General features: G+C 42.3%; 1 protein-coding gene across 4 annotated transcripts in view; it reads left to right on the top strand.

Annotated features, from left to right (window-relative positions):
• Mapk9 (mitogen-activated protein kinase 9) overlaps positions 1-16,150 on the top strand; it is a 43,002-nt gene that overhangs the window by 13,846 nt on the left and 13,006 nt on the right. For 3 of the 4 annotated variants that reach the window (XM_052194459.1, XM_052194461.1, XM_052194463.1), the window contains exons 3-6: positions 4,137-4,266; positions 7,632-7,690; positions 10,080-10,218; positions 14,796-14,961. In XM_052194459.1, coding sequence (XP_052050419.1) covers positions 4,137-4,266; positions 7,632-7,690; positions 10,080-10,218; positions 14,796-14,961 — 494 coding nt within the window. Of the gene's footprint in view, positions 1-4,136; positions 4,267-7,631; positions 7,691-10,079; positions 10,219-14,795; positions 14,962-16,076; positions 16,149-16,150 lie in introns of all 4 variants that reach the window. The other variant, XM_052194460.1, reaches the window with a different exon arrangement.

Raw genomic sequence — 16,150 nt, 5'->3', positions numbered from 1 at the left:
TCATCAGAGAATGCAAATTAAACCAATATTCTTACGTGGTAAAATACATTCAGCCCAAAGGGTAAAAAGTTAGTTGTTCATGATACAAATATTGGTGAAGACGTTCATGTACAACTCTCAGGCATGGACTGTTGGTGCACTGCTGATGAACACAGACTCTGATGGAACTACGTTGGAAGAGAGTCCAGTCTTACCTGCCAAAGTAGAATCTGCGCACTCTTACTTAGCTGTCTGCAAGTGTGAGAGGCGTGCTTGCAGGACTGCAGCCATGCACATGGGTGTTGGTGGCAGTGATTCTTGTCATTACTTGAAAAGTGAAAATAAGTTAGTGAAGCAGCAAGTGACAGTCACACAAAGGAATATTATAGCAGTGACAGAGTGAACTCTAGTACTCAGATTCGTGGGTGAGTCATAAATGCAGTGTTGAGTGACAAGTCACAGGCAAAAATAAGACATAGAGTTATGTGTAACATGTTGAGTTTGTGAGAGCAAGAAAGTGACTGTCTTAAAGCCAGAAGTTAGGCCAGGGTTGGTGGTATACACCTTTAATCCCAGCACTTGGGAGCAGAAACAAGAGAATCTCTGTGAGTTCCAGGCCAACCCAGTCTTTCTACACAGTGAGTTCCAAGATAGCAAGGGCTATGTAGAAAGACCCTGTCTCAATAAATAAAATAAAATAATATAAAATAAAATAAAATAAAATAAAATAAAAACAAGGCAAAATACAGAAGTAGAAGTTATTTTCTTTCTTGGTGGACAAATGGACAATGATAACAATTGGGAGGGATTGTGATATATCATTGAGCAGAGGGATATAAGCCTCCCTCTCCACTAAACAGCACTGAAGCTGGAGAGCTGGAGAGCAGTGGCCTTAATGTTCTGTGAGAAAATCAATTTTCAGCTTAAAAGACAGACTGTCAAAGCGGAAGGCAGAGTAAGATCATTTAGCTGTCTGGGGACATTCCTTAAGGAAACACTCCAGCGATGAAACAACACGAGTACATAACACAAGAAGGCAGTCAAACGTGAGAGGCCAGGTGGAGGGTGAGTTCTGTGAAGCAGGCTTTGAGATGTCTTCAGAAAAGGATGGATCGATTTCAAGAGTAGATGTCTGAGTGGGAGGGCACGGCACTGATGGCGGGCTTTGGAAGAAGTCACTTAGGAAAAAGATGTTTATTAGAACCTTGTGGAAGGAAGTATAGAAAGAGGCATGGTCTACATTGAAACAAAGGCAGAATGTTCAAGCACTTGATAGGCTGGGAGGACAGAGAACCCATCTGCCTCCATGTCGCAGACATTCTAATTTTGCCTGTGTGACTGGCAGCAAGGATTGTGTGGTCTTTGGGAAATGAAGTATAATTTCAGCTCTGCAACTACTAATATTTACGTGAGCACATGCACTTTCCTGTTAGTTGTCAGTATTTATAGACAGCGGTGTGTGTGTGTGTGTGTGTGTAGCAGCATAGAGGTTCAGCTGTCAGTTTAAAATGAAGATGCTAGCAAGCAGGACTGTTTAAGACAAAGGTTTGGAGGAAGAGGAGGAGGCTAAGGAGATAAAGAGAGCAGGGAGAGTGTAATAGTCACCTTATGTTGCAGGGGAAGAGCAAGGTAAAGTGCATTCACCACCTAGAAAGGAAGCCCTGAAGTGCCGTCAGAAGACAGCTGAGGGGTGGGGGGAACCAAGCAAGTGGCGGAAACCCTCAGCTTCATACTAGGACGCGTCTGTGCCTTTGAGGTACTAGCTGTTCCTGGAGCTGGAGCAGGGGTAGAGGAGCCTGTCTCCAAGCATTTAGAATTAGTTCATTTGACTAATTCTGTACGTCAAAAAATGTTTTATTAACATAGAAATATGTGTTTATTTTATTACCTTAGTTAGGTTTCTATTGCTGTGATAAAATACCAGGATCTAAAACAACATGAGGAGAAGAAGAAAGTTTATTCCCTGACAGTCCAGGGAAGTCAGGGCAGGAACCTGGAGGTAGGAACTGATGCAGAGGCCATGGGAGGGCAGCATACTGGCTTGCTCCTCCTGGCTTGCACAGTCTGATTTCTTATACCACCTAGGACCACCTACCCAATGGCAGTACCACCCACTGGGCTGGGCTTCCCACATAGTCAGTAATCAAGAAAATGCTCTGCAGTCTGGTGGGGGCATTCACTCAACTGAGAGCAAAATGCCTCTAGCTTATATTAAGTTGACAAAAAACTAGCCAGTACATATATACATGCATACATACATACATTACATACAAAAGAGAAACACACACACACACATATGTATATATACATATACATATACTCAGAGCAGAAACACATATATATACATATACACATACACATACATAGAGAGTGTTACAAATACATATACATTATAAAATAGCTAAATTCAGCTAGTTTACATATACAATTTTCTTACATGTTTTCTGCAGTGAGAACAAGTAACATCTACTCTTTTAAGGACCACAGTATAAGCAGTAAGGCAGTGCACACCTTTAATCCCAATACTCCAGAGTCGGGGCAATCTGTGACATCTGTGAATTCAAGGATAGCCTGATTAAATAGTAAGTTTCAGGGGTACATAGAGAACCTTGACTCAAAGAAGAAAAAGAAAAGAAAAAAATAACAGTAGAGTAGTAGTGTTATTAACTGAAGACACCATGTTATTCTGTGGAGCCCTTGGACATAGTCATGATTCCTGCTTGTCTGAAAAGACAAAATCTTTTGAGATCAGAAAGGTGAATCTAGCCAGGCGGTGGTGGCGCATGCCTGTAATCCCAGCACTCTGGGAGGCAGAGGCAGGCGGATTTCTGAGTTCGAGGCCAGCCTGGTCTACAGAGTGAGCTCCAGGACAGCCAGGGCTATACAGAGAAACCCTGTCTCAAAAAAACAAAAAAACCAAATAAATAAATAAATAAATAAATAAATAAATAAATAAAATTTAAAAAAAGAAAGGTGAATCTGAGAAATACATACATACAAGTGTACACATGCACACAGGTTTATTTATGATTTAATTTACAACAGATTTTTATACCATATATCCATTTGAGTAGTAAATTTGCCTTTGAGCATGTGGGCTCACCTATGACTTGTATATATATGCATATCCATATAAATGTAATAAATGCAGTGGTTTTCCTTAGCCAGTTTCCCAATGGACAGTTTTTAAGTTAAAAACGGGTCTAATTACGTTAGAGTTATTGAGCAGAAAGAATTAACAGAAAGGAGTAAAGATAAACAGTATTACAAACAGAGAGACTAGACTCCCAGAAGTGGCGTTTAAGGTGGTGCCTGGGCTCCCAGTTTGTATGTAGCAGTCCTGAGCCCTGCTGAGCCATCCATCAGAAGGCCTTTGTGTGACAACGCTGTACTGTTAGCTGGAACCCCTGAAGCATGTCACCATGCCTCGCACCCTTCCATATCTAGTCTCTGGAGAAAACTTAACCCTGAATCTCATGAAGGGGTGTGAGCACTGAAGACTGGAGCTTTAGATCTTACCCTCACTATAAAAGGATGCATCACTTCCTGCAGGATTTTATATATAGCAATTGCTTGCATTGGGATTTTGTATCTTGGGAATTTACCACAAGCTGAGACTTTGGCTTCTGTTTCCTTTCAGATTCTTTGGCCTGGGAAATCATAATCAGTCAAAACTTAGATTTATTAAATTCCTTCCATGAGCTCAACCCTCTCACCTCCATGACGCTCCAGAAGGCACTGGCACTTTAATCAGTGATAATGAGGAGGTTGTCAATTTCTCAATGTGTTTAAGTGGAAAATTTCATGCCTTGACCTGTGTTTTGTGCTTTGGATTAAATTACCTGGTTCTGAACCTCCTAATCTTAGCTAACTGAAAATTATAAGTATGAAGAATTGCTGAATCCTACTCCAGCTGTAGCCAGAAAGCATGGTGTCCCAGGGAGGGGTTAGTCCATCCGTCCGTCTGTCCGTCTGTCCGTCTGTCCGTCCAGCTCAGCCACCTCACTTTCCATGTGTACATAATGCTTGATTGTGGAAGAACAGAAACATTTCTTTGCCTTGTTATTTCTTTGAAAGACAATACATCAAATGTATTTCTCTGTTGCTATTTTCAATAGCCATTTTAATAGGCTGTTTATTATATTTCCTAATTATAGTGCTGCTTTTGATACAGTTCTTGGGATAAATGTGGCTGTCAAGAAGTTAAGTCGTCCTTTTCAGAACCAAACGCATGCAAAGAGAGCCTACCGTGAACTCGTCCTCTTAAAGTGTGTCAATCATAAAAACGTAAGTCACTGCTGCTCCTTCATGTGCTTTGGTGTTAGTCGTGTGATCAGACCGGAGATTGTCTGATGAGAGAAACTATGAAAAAGATGACATTTTTTCATAAAATTAAAAAATATTCTTTATTACATCTAGTTATTGGGGATGGGAGATGCCACTGCTCACTGAGATGAGAAGACAAGCTTCCAGATGGCCTAACCTTGGCACTAACCCTACCCCAACCACTAACAGCTAACCCTAACCCAGAGCTAACCGGCCAGAGTCACCCTCACCCTAACAGTAATCCCTGACCTTGACCATGACCCAAACACTAATACCTGACCCCAACCCTAACCTCTAACCCCTAATCTTAACCCTACCACTTGCCACCTAACCCTGACCCTGACCCTGACCATAACTGCTCCTTTTTAGGAGAGAGGTTCTATGTGGGACTCTGGGATCCAACTCAGGTCAGTCATCAGCAGGCTTTGCGACAGTGTCTTTACCCACCTAGCCCTCTTCTCAGCCCACGAAAGAGACCAGTTTGTGACATCTCTCTCCAATTCTAGATGAGTGGAGGCTATTTAAGATTACACTAAACTGTTTCTGTTCCCCTTTGTTTCAGCCCTTGTGCTAGACCTTTCTACATGGTGGCATTGAGTGTGCCATTAAGATCAGTTTATTCTTTTGTCACATTGTTTTTGTTAATTTGGGGGGAAGCTGAGGGATCGAGTTCAAGATCTTACGTACACAAGGTAAATACTCTGCCTAAGCCGTATCCCTTACCTGTGTTTGGTTTGGGTTTGAATTGGTTTGAATTTGTTCAATATATGTTTTATTGTATGCTTCAACTTTGTCAGTTTATAAAAATATGTGTTTATTATTTTTTAAAATTCAGGTAATGTAAGTTAGAAAGCAAAAATCCCTGGAACCTTCAGCCACAGGTTACTAATATGAACATTTTAGTGAGCATGCTTATTTATATATATTCACATATGTATAAATAAGATCAATTATGCTATTATTTCTCTTTTTATCCCAAAAGGAATGCTGGTAAATTTCATATACTTTAATAGACACAACTATAATACATTTTTAAGTATACACACACACACACACACACAGAGATATAATCATTTAGTTAACAAATTGTGTTGGTTGGTTTTTTTCATCAACTTGACATAAGCTAGTGTCATCTGGGAAAAGGGAACCTCAGTTGAGAAAATGCCTTCTTCATACTGGGCCGTAGGCAAGTCCATGATTGATGTGGGAGGGCCCAGTGCTTCTAGACTCTATTTTAAAAAGCAAGGCGAGCAAGCCATAGGCTGTGTTCCTCTGTGGCCTCAGCTTCAGTTCCTGTCTCCAGGTTCCTTACATGAGTTTCTGCCCTGACTGCCCTTCTTGATAGATTATAAACTATAAGCAAATAGTTATAATCCCCAGGTTTTGCTACAGTATTTTATAACAGCCATAGAAAGCAAACTAAGATACAAATAGTTTTGTTGGGTAGATTATTTCCAGTTTTGTTTTTTCTGTTAGAAGCCATGGTGTAATGAATACCCTCATTTATAAAACTTGGTATACATATCCAGGCAGGTTATTGCTGGTCAAACAATCCCCATAGTCCCGGTTTTTATACATGCTGACCTGCTGATGTCCAGGCGTCCTATCAGCTTATACTTTGATGGAAGGCTTCTGAGGGCGCACCTTACTCCACGTTCACCAGTACTGTGTAATACCGGCTTTGTTTTTCTCTTTGCCACTCTGATATCTGACAAATAATCTTATTTTAATCTGAGGTTGAATTTCTTATCATATGCTTACGGGATGTCTGTGTGTGCGTGTCTGCACGTATGTGTGTACAAATGTGTACACGTGCAGGCACGCCTGTGTGTGCAGGTCTGAGTGCACACGTGGAAGCCAGAGGTTGACATCAGTTGTCTCCCTGAATTACTTCCCACCTCGTCGATTGAGGCAAGATGTCTTACTTGAACCTAGAGCTTGCTAATTTGGCTAGTCTAGCTATCCAGCTTGCTTTAGTGATCCCCATCTCTATCTTCCCAGCCCTGAAAGTACAGGTGGGCCACCATTCCCGTTAACATTGATGTGGGAGCTAGGAGTCTGAACGCCAGCCTTCACTGAGCCATAACACAAGTTCAAATGTTTATTTCATTGAAAATTTGCTTTTCATGGTTGTGGCTTTATTTTTCTCTTATACTGTTTAGTATCTTTTTAAATTTTGTAGGTGGTTTTACATATTAAAGTTATTTACCCTATCCATTTTGGGATTTTGCTATGTAGCCCAGGCTAACCTTGAACTCTGAGGCTATGCTTAAACCTGCAATCTCCCGCTTCGGCCTCATAAGTCCTAAAGTTGTACAAATGCCACCGTGTCCAGCTTCAACTGTTTCCCTCCCTTTCCCATTTGATCTCGTGTTGCTCTAGTATACTGATTTTTTTTGTTTAATTTTGACTTTGTTTTAATGTAGTTAGATATCCTAGGTTTCTTATCATGTTTATAAATATTTTTATTACACCAGGAAACAGAATGTTTGCCCATATTCTTCTTTGCTTTATATTTTAGAGTTTTGGGCTTTATCCACTTTGTTTCCCAAGACCAACGGTGGATACAGTTTCCTTTCCATTCTTGCTGGTTACTCCCTCTAGCTGATGATGAGTCATTCCCCTTTCTCTTGTTCATGTGAGATGATTGAGGGTGTGTGCTGGAAAAACATGGTTTGTAAACACAGCACAGGAGCCAGCAGTAAGGTCGGCCACTTAGCCCCTTAAGGGAATCTAAGGCCATGAGACTTCATCATACTTATCACCCTAAAGTAAAATCTCAACCTTCATATTTAAAAGCTTTTCAAAAAGTTACATATAGTATTTGAGTTTCCACAGTTAGCATAGTACTTAAAATTTATTTATTTATTATGTATAGTGTTCTACCTGTATGTATGCTTCAGGCCAGAAGAGGGTACTAGATCTCATTATAAAGGGTTATGAGCCCATCATGTGGTTACTGGGAATTGAACTCAGGACTTCTGGAAGAGCAGTCAGTGCTCTTAACCTCTGAGCCATCTCTCCAGCCCCCAGCATAGTGCTTTAATTAGTGCTTCTCCAACCATTATATTTATCTTTTACATATATTTAAATTCCATAGTAATGATTTAAGTTACTAGGGGCACGTGAGTGATTCTATGAAAAGCACATCTTACTTTAGTTGGTGGTTAAATATTCCAATGCTGTGCACTAGAATGCTTTGGTGACAGCATTCTAATAAATATTGAGTTCTGCAATCATTTTTTTACCTTTAAAACATTTCAGTGTTCAATCCAATTTTATACTCAATCTGATATACTAAAGTATAATTTATTTTCTCTTTTCAGATAATTAGCTTGTTAAATGTGTTCACACCACAAAAAACGCTAGAAGAATTTCAAGATGTGTAAGTATCTTTTGCATCAGATTGAAAATTTAGAAATTTAGTGATTTATATTTAGGAAACATAGGCCATTTGCAAGCTTGAGACCCTAGGGTGCCACCAGTGCCAAAGACGAAGGATGCCGGGAGTGCAGCTTTTGATCTGAGGCTGTTAGCCTGAGGACGCAGAGAGCTGGAGTATATAAGTCCTAGTGTTCTGACTCCAAAACACAGGGGAGTCTGTTTCAGTCTCCTTCATTCTCTAGATCTGCCCATTCAGGATCTTGTTCTGCACATCCATACTCGTTGCATTCAGACTCACATAATAATTACTGCCCAAAACACCCTACAAAACACACCTCCCATAAGGCTTTCCCAGCACAATGTTCCCTGACCTAGTCAAGTTGCTGTCTACAATTCATCATCACAGAGTAGATGGAGGAAAGACCACAGTGAGGCAGTAGGAGACAGGCTTAGTAAAGGGGAGGTTTGTTCTGCAGATACTGGGACAAAGTGGAATTGACATGGAAAGGGTAGCAGAGTGAAGGAGCAGCAGTGGAGCTTGGCTGGTGTGCACTGCTACCCAGCCTGAGTGGCTGGAAGTGGGGGTGGGGTGAGATCAGACAAGGCGGGGCATGGCTTAGAGAAGTAGCCTGCACATAGGAAAGGAAGCCAGAGTGCGATTTCCCAATAGGTTTTCTTGGGCTGAGAATCCACTGCGAGAGGTAGGGACAAAAAGGCCTAGTTAGTATGGGGAAGCAGTCACAGCAGTTCATATGAGAGGTTCAAGTGGCTAATGGGAAAAGCTTGAGATTGGACACCCACACTGTCTGAGGGTAAGGCCTAGGATCTGCTGATAGCTAGATGTGAGAGAGAAATAGAAAGCCACACATGGAAGCTCTTGGCTGAGATATGGAAATATGGAGAACTATGAGAGGAATAGACTGGAGGTGCTAGCACCTAGACTCACAAATAGTTGTAGACATGACTTGAGAGACTCTATTGCCTATCCAAGTGGAACAGTGGAGTGGTTACAGAGGAAAGAACCTGGTGTTCAAGAGAGAGGCCTGGATTAAAGGAATGGAAGAATAATATATAAATGGCTCTTCAAGGCACAGCAGCCTAGATATCACCAAGACAGGAACAGTGAGAGGAAAGCCAGGATCTGATTATAGCCACTCCAACAAAAGGAAGCAATTAGGTGCAGAAAGCAGCCAAGTTCTTAGCATTGGCCTTTGGGTCTCTGCAGATGTGGAAGTCATCGGTTTGGGCAGAGAATAGGCATAGGCCAAGTCAGAATGGCCTGACAAACAATGGAGGAGAGTTAGAGATGATGTGTCTCTAACCTCAGTGGGGTGGGGTGCTATGCTGTCACCATGAGCCAAAACTCTGTGCTGGTGGTAGACTGTGAGCTTGAGGGTTTATATACAGCCTTAAAAGACAGATTTCACCTAGTGATGGTAGCATACACCTTTAATCCCAGCACTCAGAAGGCAGAGGAGAGGGATCTCAGAGTTTGTGGCCAGCTTGGTCTACAGAGAGTTCCAGAACAGCCAGGGCTACACAGAGAAATGCTCTCTGAAGAAGCCAAAAAACAACAAAACAAAACAAAACAAAACCCCACCAGAAATAAGGTATTATTTTTTATAGCAGTCCAAATACATAACAAACCTGAGCATAAAGTTCAGAGTTTCCGTTTACCCGCTGTATAAACCTTCCACATCAGCAGGCCTGCCAGAATCATGTATTGTTAAAGATCAAGAATCTACAGCAGCATGATATAGATGTTGAAAGGATGATCTACAAAAGATAGATAGACAGACAGACACAGATTTAAAAAAGAAAAATAGAAAAGTTTGTATGAGCCAGGCAATGGTGGTGCATGCCTTTAATCCCAGCACTTGGGAGGCAGAGGCAGTCGTATTTCTGAGTTCGAGGCCAGCCTGGTCTACAGAGTGAGTTCTAGGAGAGCCAGGGCTATACAGAGAAACCCTATCTCGAGAAAAAAAAAAAAAAAAGAAAGAAAGAAAGAAAGAAAGAAAGAAAGAAAGAAAGAAAGAAAGAAAGAAAGAAAGAAAGAAAGAAAGAAAGAAAGAAAGAAAGAAAGAAAGAAAAGAAAAAAGAAAAGTTTGTATGAGATTGTTTCCATGGTAAAACAAAAAAAAAATGTTTTGTTTATAATTTGAAAGACAGAAAGACATTGGGTAAGTTAGTTGTTTGTATATTCTTTGGGAAATTTTACAGAATCATATATTTTATTCTTTTCAAGCTACTTTATTAAAAGTGCTTTTACTTTAGGCATGCGGTGTTTATATCCCATTACTACTATTTCATAACAATTGTGATCTAAGACTCATGAAGGAATTTTTGAAAACGACACTAATGAGTGTGGTTGGTCTCTTTTGAATACTCAGGTACTTGGTTATGGAATTAATGGATGCTAACTTATGTCAGGTTATTCACATGGAGCTGGACCATGAAAGAATGTCATACCTTCTCTACCAGATGCTTTGCGGCATCAAGCATCTGCACTCAGCTGGGATAATTCATAGAGTAAGTAATCACATAATAACTTTATGTCAAAAGTAATCATCATTTGGTCATCAGTCATGTAGTTACAAAAGAACTTAATATTTTTATGTGTGAGAGAGTATGAGTGTGTGTGGCGTATGTGCACGTGTGAGTGCACACTTATTCATGTGTGTTTAAAGGCCAGAGGAGGAGGCCAGGTGTTCCGTTTTGGCCTTATTTCCTTGAGACAGGAGCCTGAACCTGGAGGGGGGCTGGTGGCCAGCAAGTCCATTGATTCTCCTGACTCCACCTCTCCGAACCCCACAGCACTGGTTTCCAGTTCCATGTGGAAGCATACTTGGCTTTTCACATGGCCACTGGAGGTTTGAACTCAGATCCTGGTGCTTGTGCTTACCCACTGAGCCAGCTTCCCAACCTCAAGAATGTATTTTTCTTTTTTTTAAAGTTTGGTACTTTGAGAATCCAGATTAAGCTATGAAATCGTACTGTGTACAAAACACTGTTCAAATCAACTGTTTTGCCCAAGCCCCATGGACTTCCACCACTGTAAACACAGAGGTAGGGGCACCCTAGTGCAGAACAGTCTTGGTTTTCAGGTTTGGCTTTTCAATTTGTGGTAACTTTTTTTTTCCTGAGTAGCCCCAGCTGTCCTGGCACTCGCTAGTCTCAAACTCAGTGATCCTCCTGCCTCTGACACCTGAATGCTGGGATTAAAGGTGTAGACCACCACTAGATGGCCACTTTGCAGTCACTTAAAACTTAGAGAAAAATAGCAAGAATAGTCAAGAACACCAAAATACCAATGACCCCCCCCCCCAGGTCAAAGCATTGATAATATTCTTGCTATATTTGAAACTCCCTTTTTAATGAGCAAGGAAATTAGATGCAAGACAGAAGAAAGCCAGTGGTCAAGGAACACAATGGCATTGTCACTGTCAGACTTGAAATGCAAAGACCAGGGAGAGAGGATGCTATTGACATTCTGGGCTGCTTTCGTTAAGTTTTCCGGTTTTAAAAATCTGTACCACTGTATAAACAGAGCATCGTGACAGAGTTTTAAAAATACCAACCCAGAGCTGGAGACACAACTCCAGGAGCTGGAGGTTAAGAGGAGCTGCTGTTCTTCCAGAGGGCCTGAGTTTGGTTCTCAGAACCCAGGTCAGACAGTTAACAGCTGCCTGCTCCAGAGGCTTTGACACCCACTTCTGGCCTCCAAAGGGAGCCACACCCACACACAGCTCCTCACATGTATATAATCACTAAATATAATTTTAGAAAATATTCATGTTACATGAGACAAAGAGCAGATCTCTCTGGGAACATTACAGCTTTCTCTGAACTGCTTCCTGCAGATTTTGCCTGGATTGTCTCCAAAGTTTTTGCTTCAACAGTGAGAAGTTCCCTTCTGCAAGGAAGACTACAGAGAGATACAGTGAAGCCTGTTGATTCAGGGACTGGGCAGGATTCTGTCTGATCAGTTAGGTGCCAAGAAAGGTTAGGTGTAGCACAAGCCACTGAACCAAGGCTTCCCCGGTGTACCGCGACCCTCCCTCCAGTATCCAAAGGCCTGTGCTGGCTTTCAGCTTTCCATTCCCTGTGCTTCCCCATAACCAAGTTGTTTCCCAAGGTGTAGCCTTTGCTGCCACCAAGTGGTCATTTCAAGTGAGAGACCTTCTGATGGGCAAAGTTCACTTTTAAATAGTAACTAAGATTCCTAATGAATCATTCTATTTCTAAAAACTGCCCCAGAACTCCAAATAACTGAGGCTCCTTTTTAGTTTTATTTAAGACACGGAATTTTTCCATCAACAATATGATGCTTATTTTCTTCCCTCGCGCAGAAGGCTTTTTAAAAGTGTATTTATTTTTATTTTATGTGTATGGATGTTTTGTCTGCATGTATGTATGTATGTATGTATGTATACCACATGCATGGATGGAGGCCAGGAAAGGGCATCAGATCCCCTGGAGCTAGAGTTCCAGATGGTTGTAAGCCACCGTGCGAGTGTGGTGCAGCAACGGTCCCCTTTAAATAGCACCTCACACAGAGAAGCATACCTTCAATTTTGCTGTTAATGTGATTTGTCACACCTGTAATGGAGAACTCAGGATGATAAGGGTCATAAGTTCAAGGACAGCTTGAGCCATATAGCAAGACTCTGTCTCGAAGAAACAAAATGGTTTCACAATAAATAAAAATTTTAATTATTTGAAAGTTTTAGAGTGAAACAGAACAAAAGGTAAAGTTTTATACCTCACTCTTATTAACACTTTTACTTTATATAATTCACAAAATTGGGAAGAAGGAAAGCCTCCCTCAGCCCTCAGCCACTTGGAGAAGGCCCATAGTAGCAGGCTGCCACACCTTCCAGCTGTGCACAGATGCTTCTGCACTCACCTGCGCCAGTGCTGCCAGCCAGCCAGCCTTCTGAGTGCCTGTCTTGAACAGTTTCAAAGTCAGAACCCTCTCAGCAGAACCAGAGCCCTCTCAACAGAATAGTGTAACTTGCTAAACAAATGGGTTGATTTGCATTTGTATTCACCTAGGATCAAATGATTGCATAAATGTTTATGAAACCTGCATTCCCTCTTCTTGCTCCTACTTCTGTCTCCTTTAGAAGCAAACTTTGAATATAGTTTTTGTTATTTAGAATTTGTTATTGTTGTTTGTTTTGGGTTTTGGTTTTGCTTTTTTTGTGTGGTGACAGGGATGAAACTAGAGCCTTGTGTGTGTTATGCACACACTCCACCACTGGGCTGTGTCACCAGCCCGACTTTCAGTTCTTTTAATGAATTACTCTAGTGTTCATTTCTGTACCTCAGGGCAGTATGTTTAGATCTCTTTGACCCTTTTCAGTTTGTGACATAAGATACTGACGTATTCCTTGTCCACCAACCCAGCCCTCATCCCTGTGGCTCTCTCCCCACCCCCCACCCCCACTTTAGTTATAATTGGGCTCTATTTGGTCAGGGTTGCGATTTACATCCTCATAAACATATGAGAGTGTCACAGCTGTGACTACTACATCTGGTTGCAGTTAATGTTCTGGTTTGGTGTGGATGGTAAAGCAAAGTAGTATAGACTTCAGTTGGGGGAGAGAAACCATTCACAGGTGTGTGCAGTGGATGGAGATACTCACTTGCAGTTTTCCTAGGTCTGTGTTAAATCTCCATCTTCACCCTAACCTCTGAGGGGATTTGGATCAGACTCCATTTGCTACCCAGCCTTCACCAACCCCTCCCCCAAGTGGAGGAGGTGTGGTCATCTTTAGGCTCTTCCCCCTCAGCATACACTGAGAACTTGTAGCCAGTCATCCTCAAAGTTCCATGCTTCTCCCCTTTCCCACTGTGCAGCCACCTTTGTTACCTTTGAGCAAGGGCCAGGGAAATCCAGACAGTAGACACTTGGCTTCTTGTCATCCCCCTTCCCAGGACATGTCTTCAGTCAGTGGTTCTGGATCTGAGGTCTGAACAAGTGGTGATTAAATCAGGGTCATACGCACAGGTGGGTGCACACATCTAGCTTCTCTGTTCTTCTGTTCTGTTTTGGGCGTAGCTATTGGCCACCCCTATGGCTGCCATGTTGTAGTAACAACCACTGTCTACCAGTCAGCTGTCATCATGTCTTCACTGGGCTTTCTTGTTTTCTGTGTTTTGGATGGTCCTCAAGATTTGGAGACACGGCTGTCTTGATTCTGCCACCTTGGCACTGAAAATGAGTCCTCAAGTCACGAGATAGTTAAATGCTGACTCTGAATGTATTGTGAAGGCTGATTGGAGAGAGTCCATGAGTGTGGGGAGTGCTGAGGAACCTCCGTGACCTCTTTGATCAATTTACCTCTGGCAGACATCAGCTGGGATGACCCTCACACAGAGCACCCAGTGTGCCCACAGCCAGCCAGAGCTTCATTTCTATTATCCTAGCTGACCAGCAGATGGCAGTAAAGTAGACAGCTGTTCCCGTCGCCAGTTTTTAGACAGGTATGGCCTGGACCAGGGGCTGTCTCCCATTCTCAAGGGCTCATTGACAGATGAAGGCTTGCACTGTGGAGTGGTTTCCATTGCTGCATTGGAAGCAGCGCTGCCGTGACCGTCCTCGCCCGTGCAGCCACGCCGCTTGTCTGTCCACATGCTCGGGCCTGCCTGTAGTAAGGAGCCTCATACTCTTGGATTCTTCATCATGGGTTCAGCTGGCCGCACATCAGGAGTATTTGGAAAACAAATATTTCATCTGTACTGAACACTGACAATTTTTTTTGTATAATTATTCCCTATACAATAGCATTGCTTTAGTTATTATAATCATCTAGATACGAGTTAGACAATCCCAGAGGTTGTGTGTGTAGGTTATCTGCAGATGCCATTTCATGTTATGTGAGAAACTTAGAGGCTCTCGGGTTTTGAGCAAAGAAGCAAGTGGCAGTGAGGCCACCTGACTTGTTTAGAGGCAGGTCTCAGAAACCACATGCTATTGTGCCCGCCCTCCTTCCCATTTTCAACATTTCAGTCGCCGCTCACTGCACAAACCCTTATCGGTTTGAATTTGTGTAGTTAACATGCTGCGATTCATTTAAATATGTGAATAATTTCTTTTCTAGGATTTGAAGCCTAGCAATATTGTAGTAAAATCAGACTGTACCCTCAAGATCCTAGACTTTGGCCTGGCGCGGACAGCCTGTACCAACTTTATGATGACTCCCTATGTGGTAACTCGCTACTATCGGGCTCCGGAAGTCATCCTGGGCATGGGCTACAAAGAGAATGGTAAGTACGGTTAGGACTGCAGACAGTGGACAGTGAGGTAGCACCCACCATCACCAGCACGCCCTTTCTCCAGGCCCACTGGACAGTGTGAGCACTGTGCTACATATAGATGCCTGCAACCTGCAGATAAGCACTCGTTTAGTTTGTCTTCCCATTTGTCAGGGTTTCTCCAATGCTGGCTGGCCTGAAACTGCTATAGAACCCTGCCAGCCTCTGCCTCCCACATGCTGGAGTTAAAGGCATGTGCCACCATGCTGAACCTCTGTTTGATCATAGTATCGTGCATTAGAACCCCTGTGCCTCTCTCTGAGCATGCCCACCTCACCACAGCACTGGAACCCCTGTGCTCTCATTGCCCTGGTTGCCAACACTGTGAATGGTTTCACTCCTTTTTGTAATATCTTAGTATGAGTGGGACAATGTACCATGTTCTCTTTCATGTAAAGCTTATTTCTTTTAGATCAAAACTTCACTTGTTCTAGCTATGTCAACTAAATAAATGCTAAACCTTAGCTATTAATAAATTCATGTGATTATTTATGAAAGAACAACAGGGGAGCTTTGCTAAAGTCTTCTGAGATGAATTTAAGTATGATGGGGTTTTTCGTTTGTTTTTTAAATTTTTTTTTTATTTTTTGAGACTGGGTTTCTCTGTATAGTCCTGACTGTCCTGGAACTCACTCTGTAGACCAGGCTGGCCTTGAACTCAGAAATCCGCCTGCCTCTGCCTCCCAAGTGCTGGGATCAAAGGCGTGCACCACCACTGCCTGGCTTTAAGTATGAATTTTTATACATACTTTGTTGCCTGCTCTAAGAAGCACAGTACCCTCCAGTAGCTGCCTGTTACAGGTGAGCTCTCCTTCCCTGTGCTCAGCTCCGCAGTAGAGGTCAGTTACCACAGAGCTACGCTCAAGCAGGGCCTTACCCAGAGTCTAGTCCTTACTAATAGACTTTCTGATGTGGCAATTTAAAAATGGTCATTCAGATGTGGTGTGAGGAATTTACAGAAGTTCCACCCAATGAGTATTTGCTGGGGCTCCTCATGTCTGGGAGGTGGTTTAGAAACGGAGATGCAAGGCTCTCTGGCTGTTTTTTAATCACCTGATATTTGGTAGTGGACATCTGGTCTGTCGGGTGCATCATGGCAGAAATGGTCCTCCATAAAGTCCTGTTCCCAGGAAGAGACTGT

Source organism: Apodemus sylvaticus, chromosome 10 (genome assembly GCF_947179515.1).
Source record: "Apodemus sylvaticus chromosome 10, mApoSyl1.1, whole genome shotgun sequence".
Classification (NCBI taxonomy): Eukaryota; Metazoa; Chordata; class Mammalia; order Rodentia; family Muridae; genus Apodemus; species Apodemus sylvaticus.
Note: the sequence above shows the minus strand (reverse complement) of the source record. Positions and strands in the feature narration are given on the sequence as shown.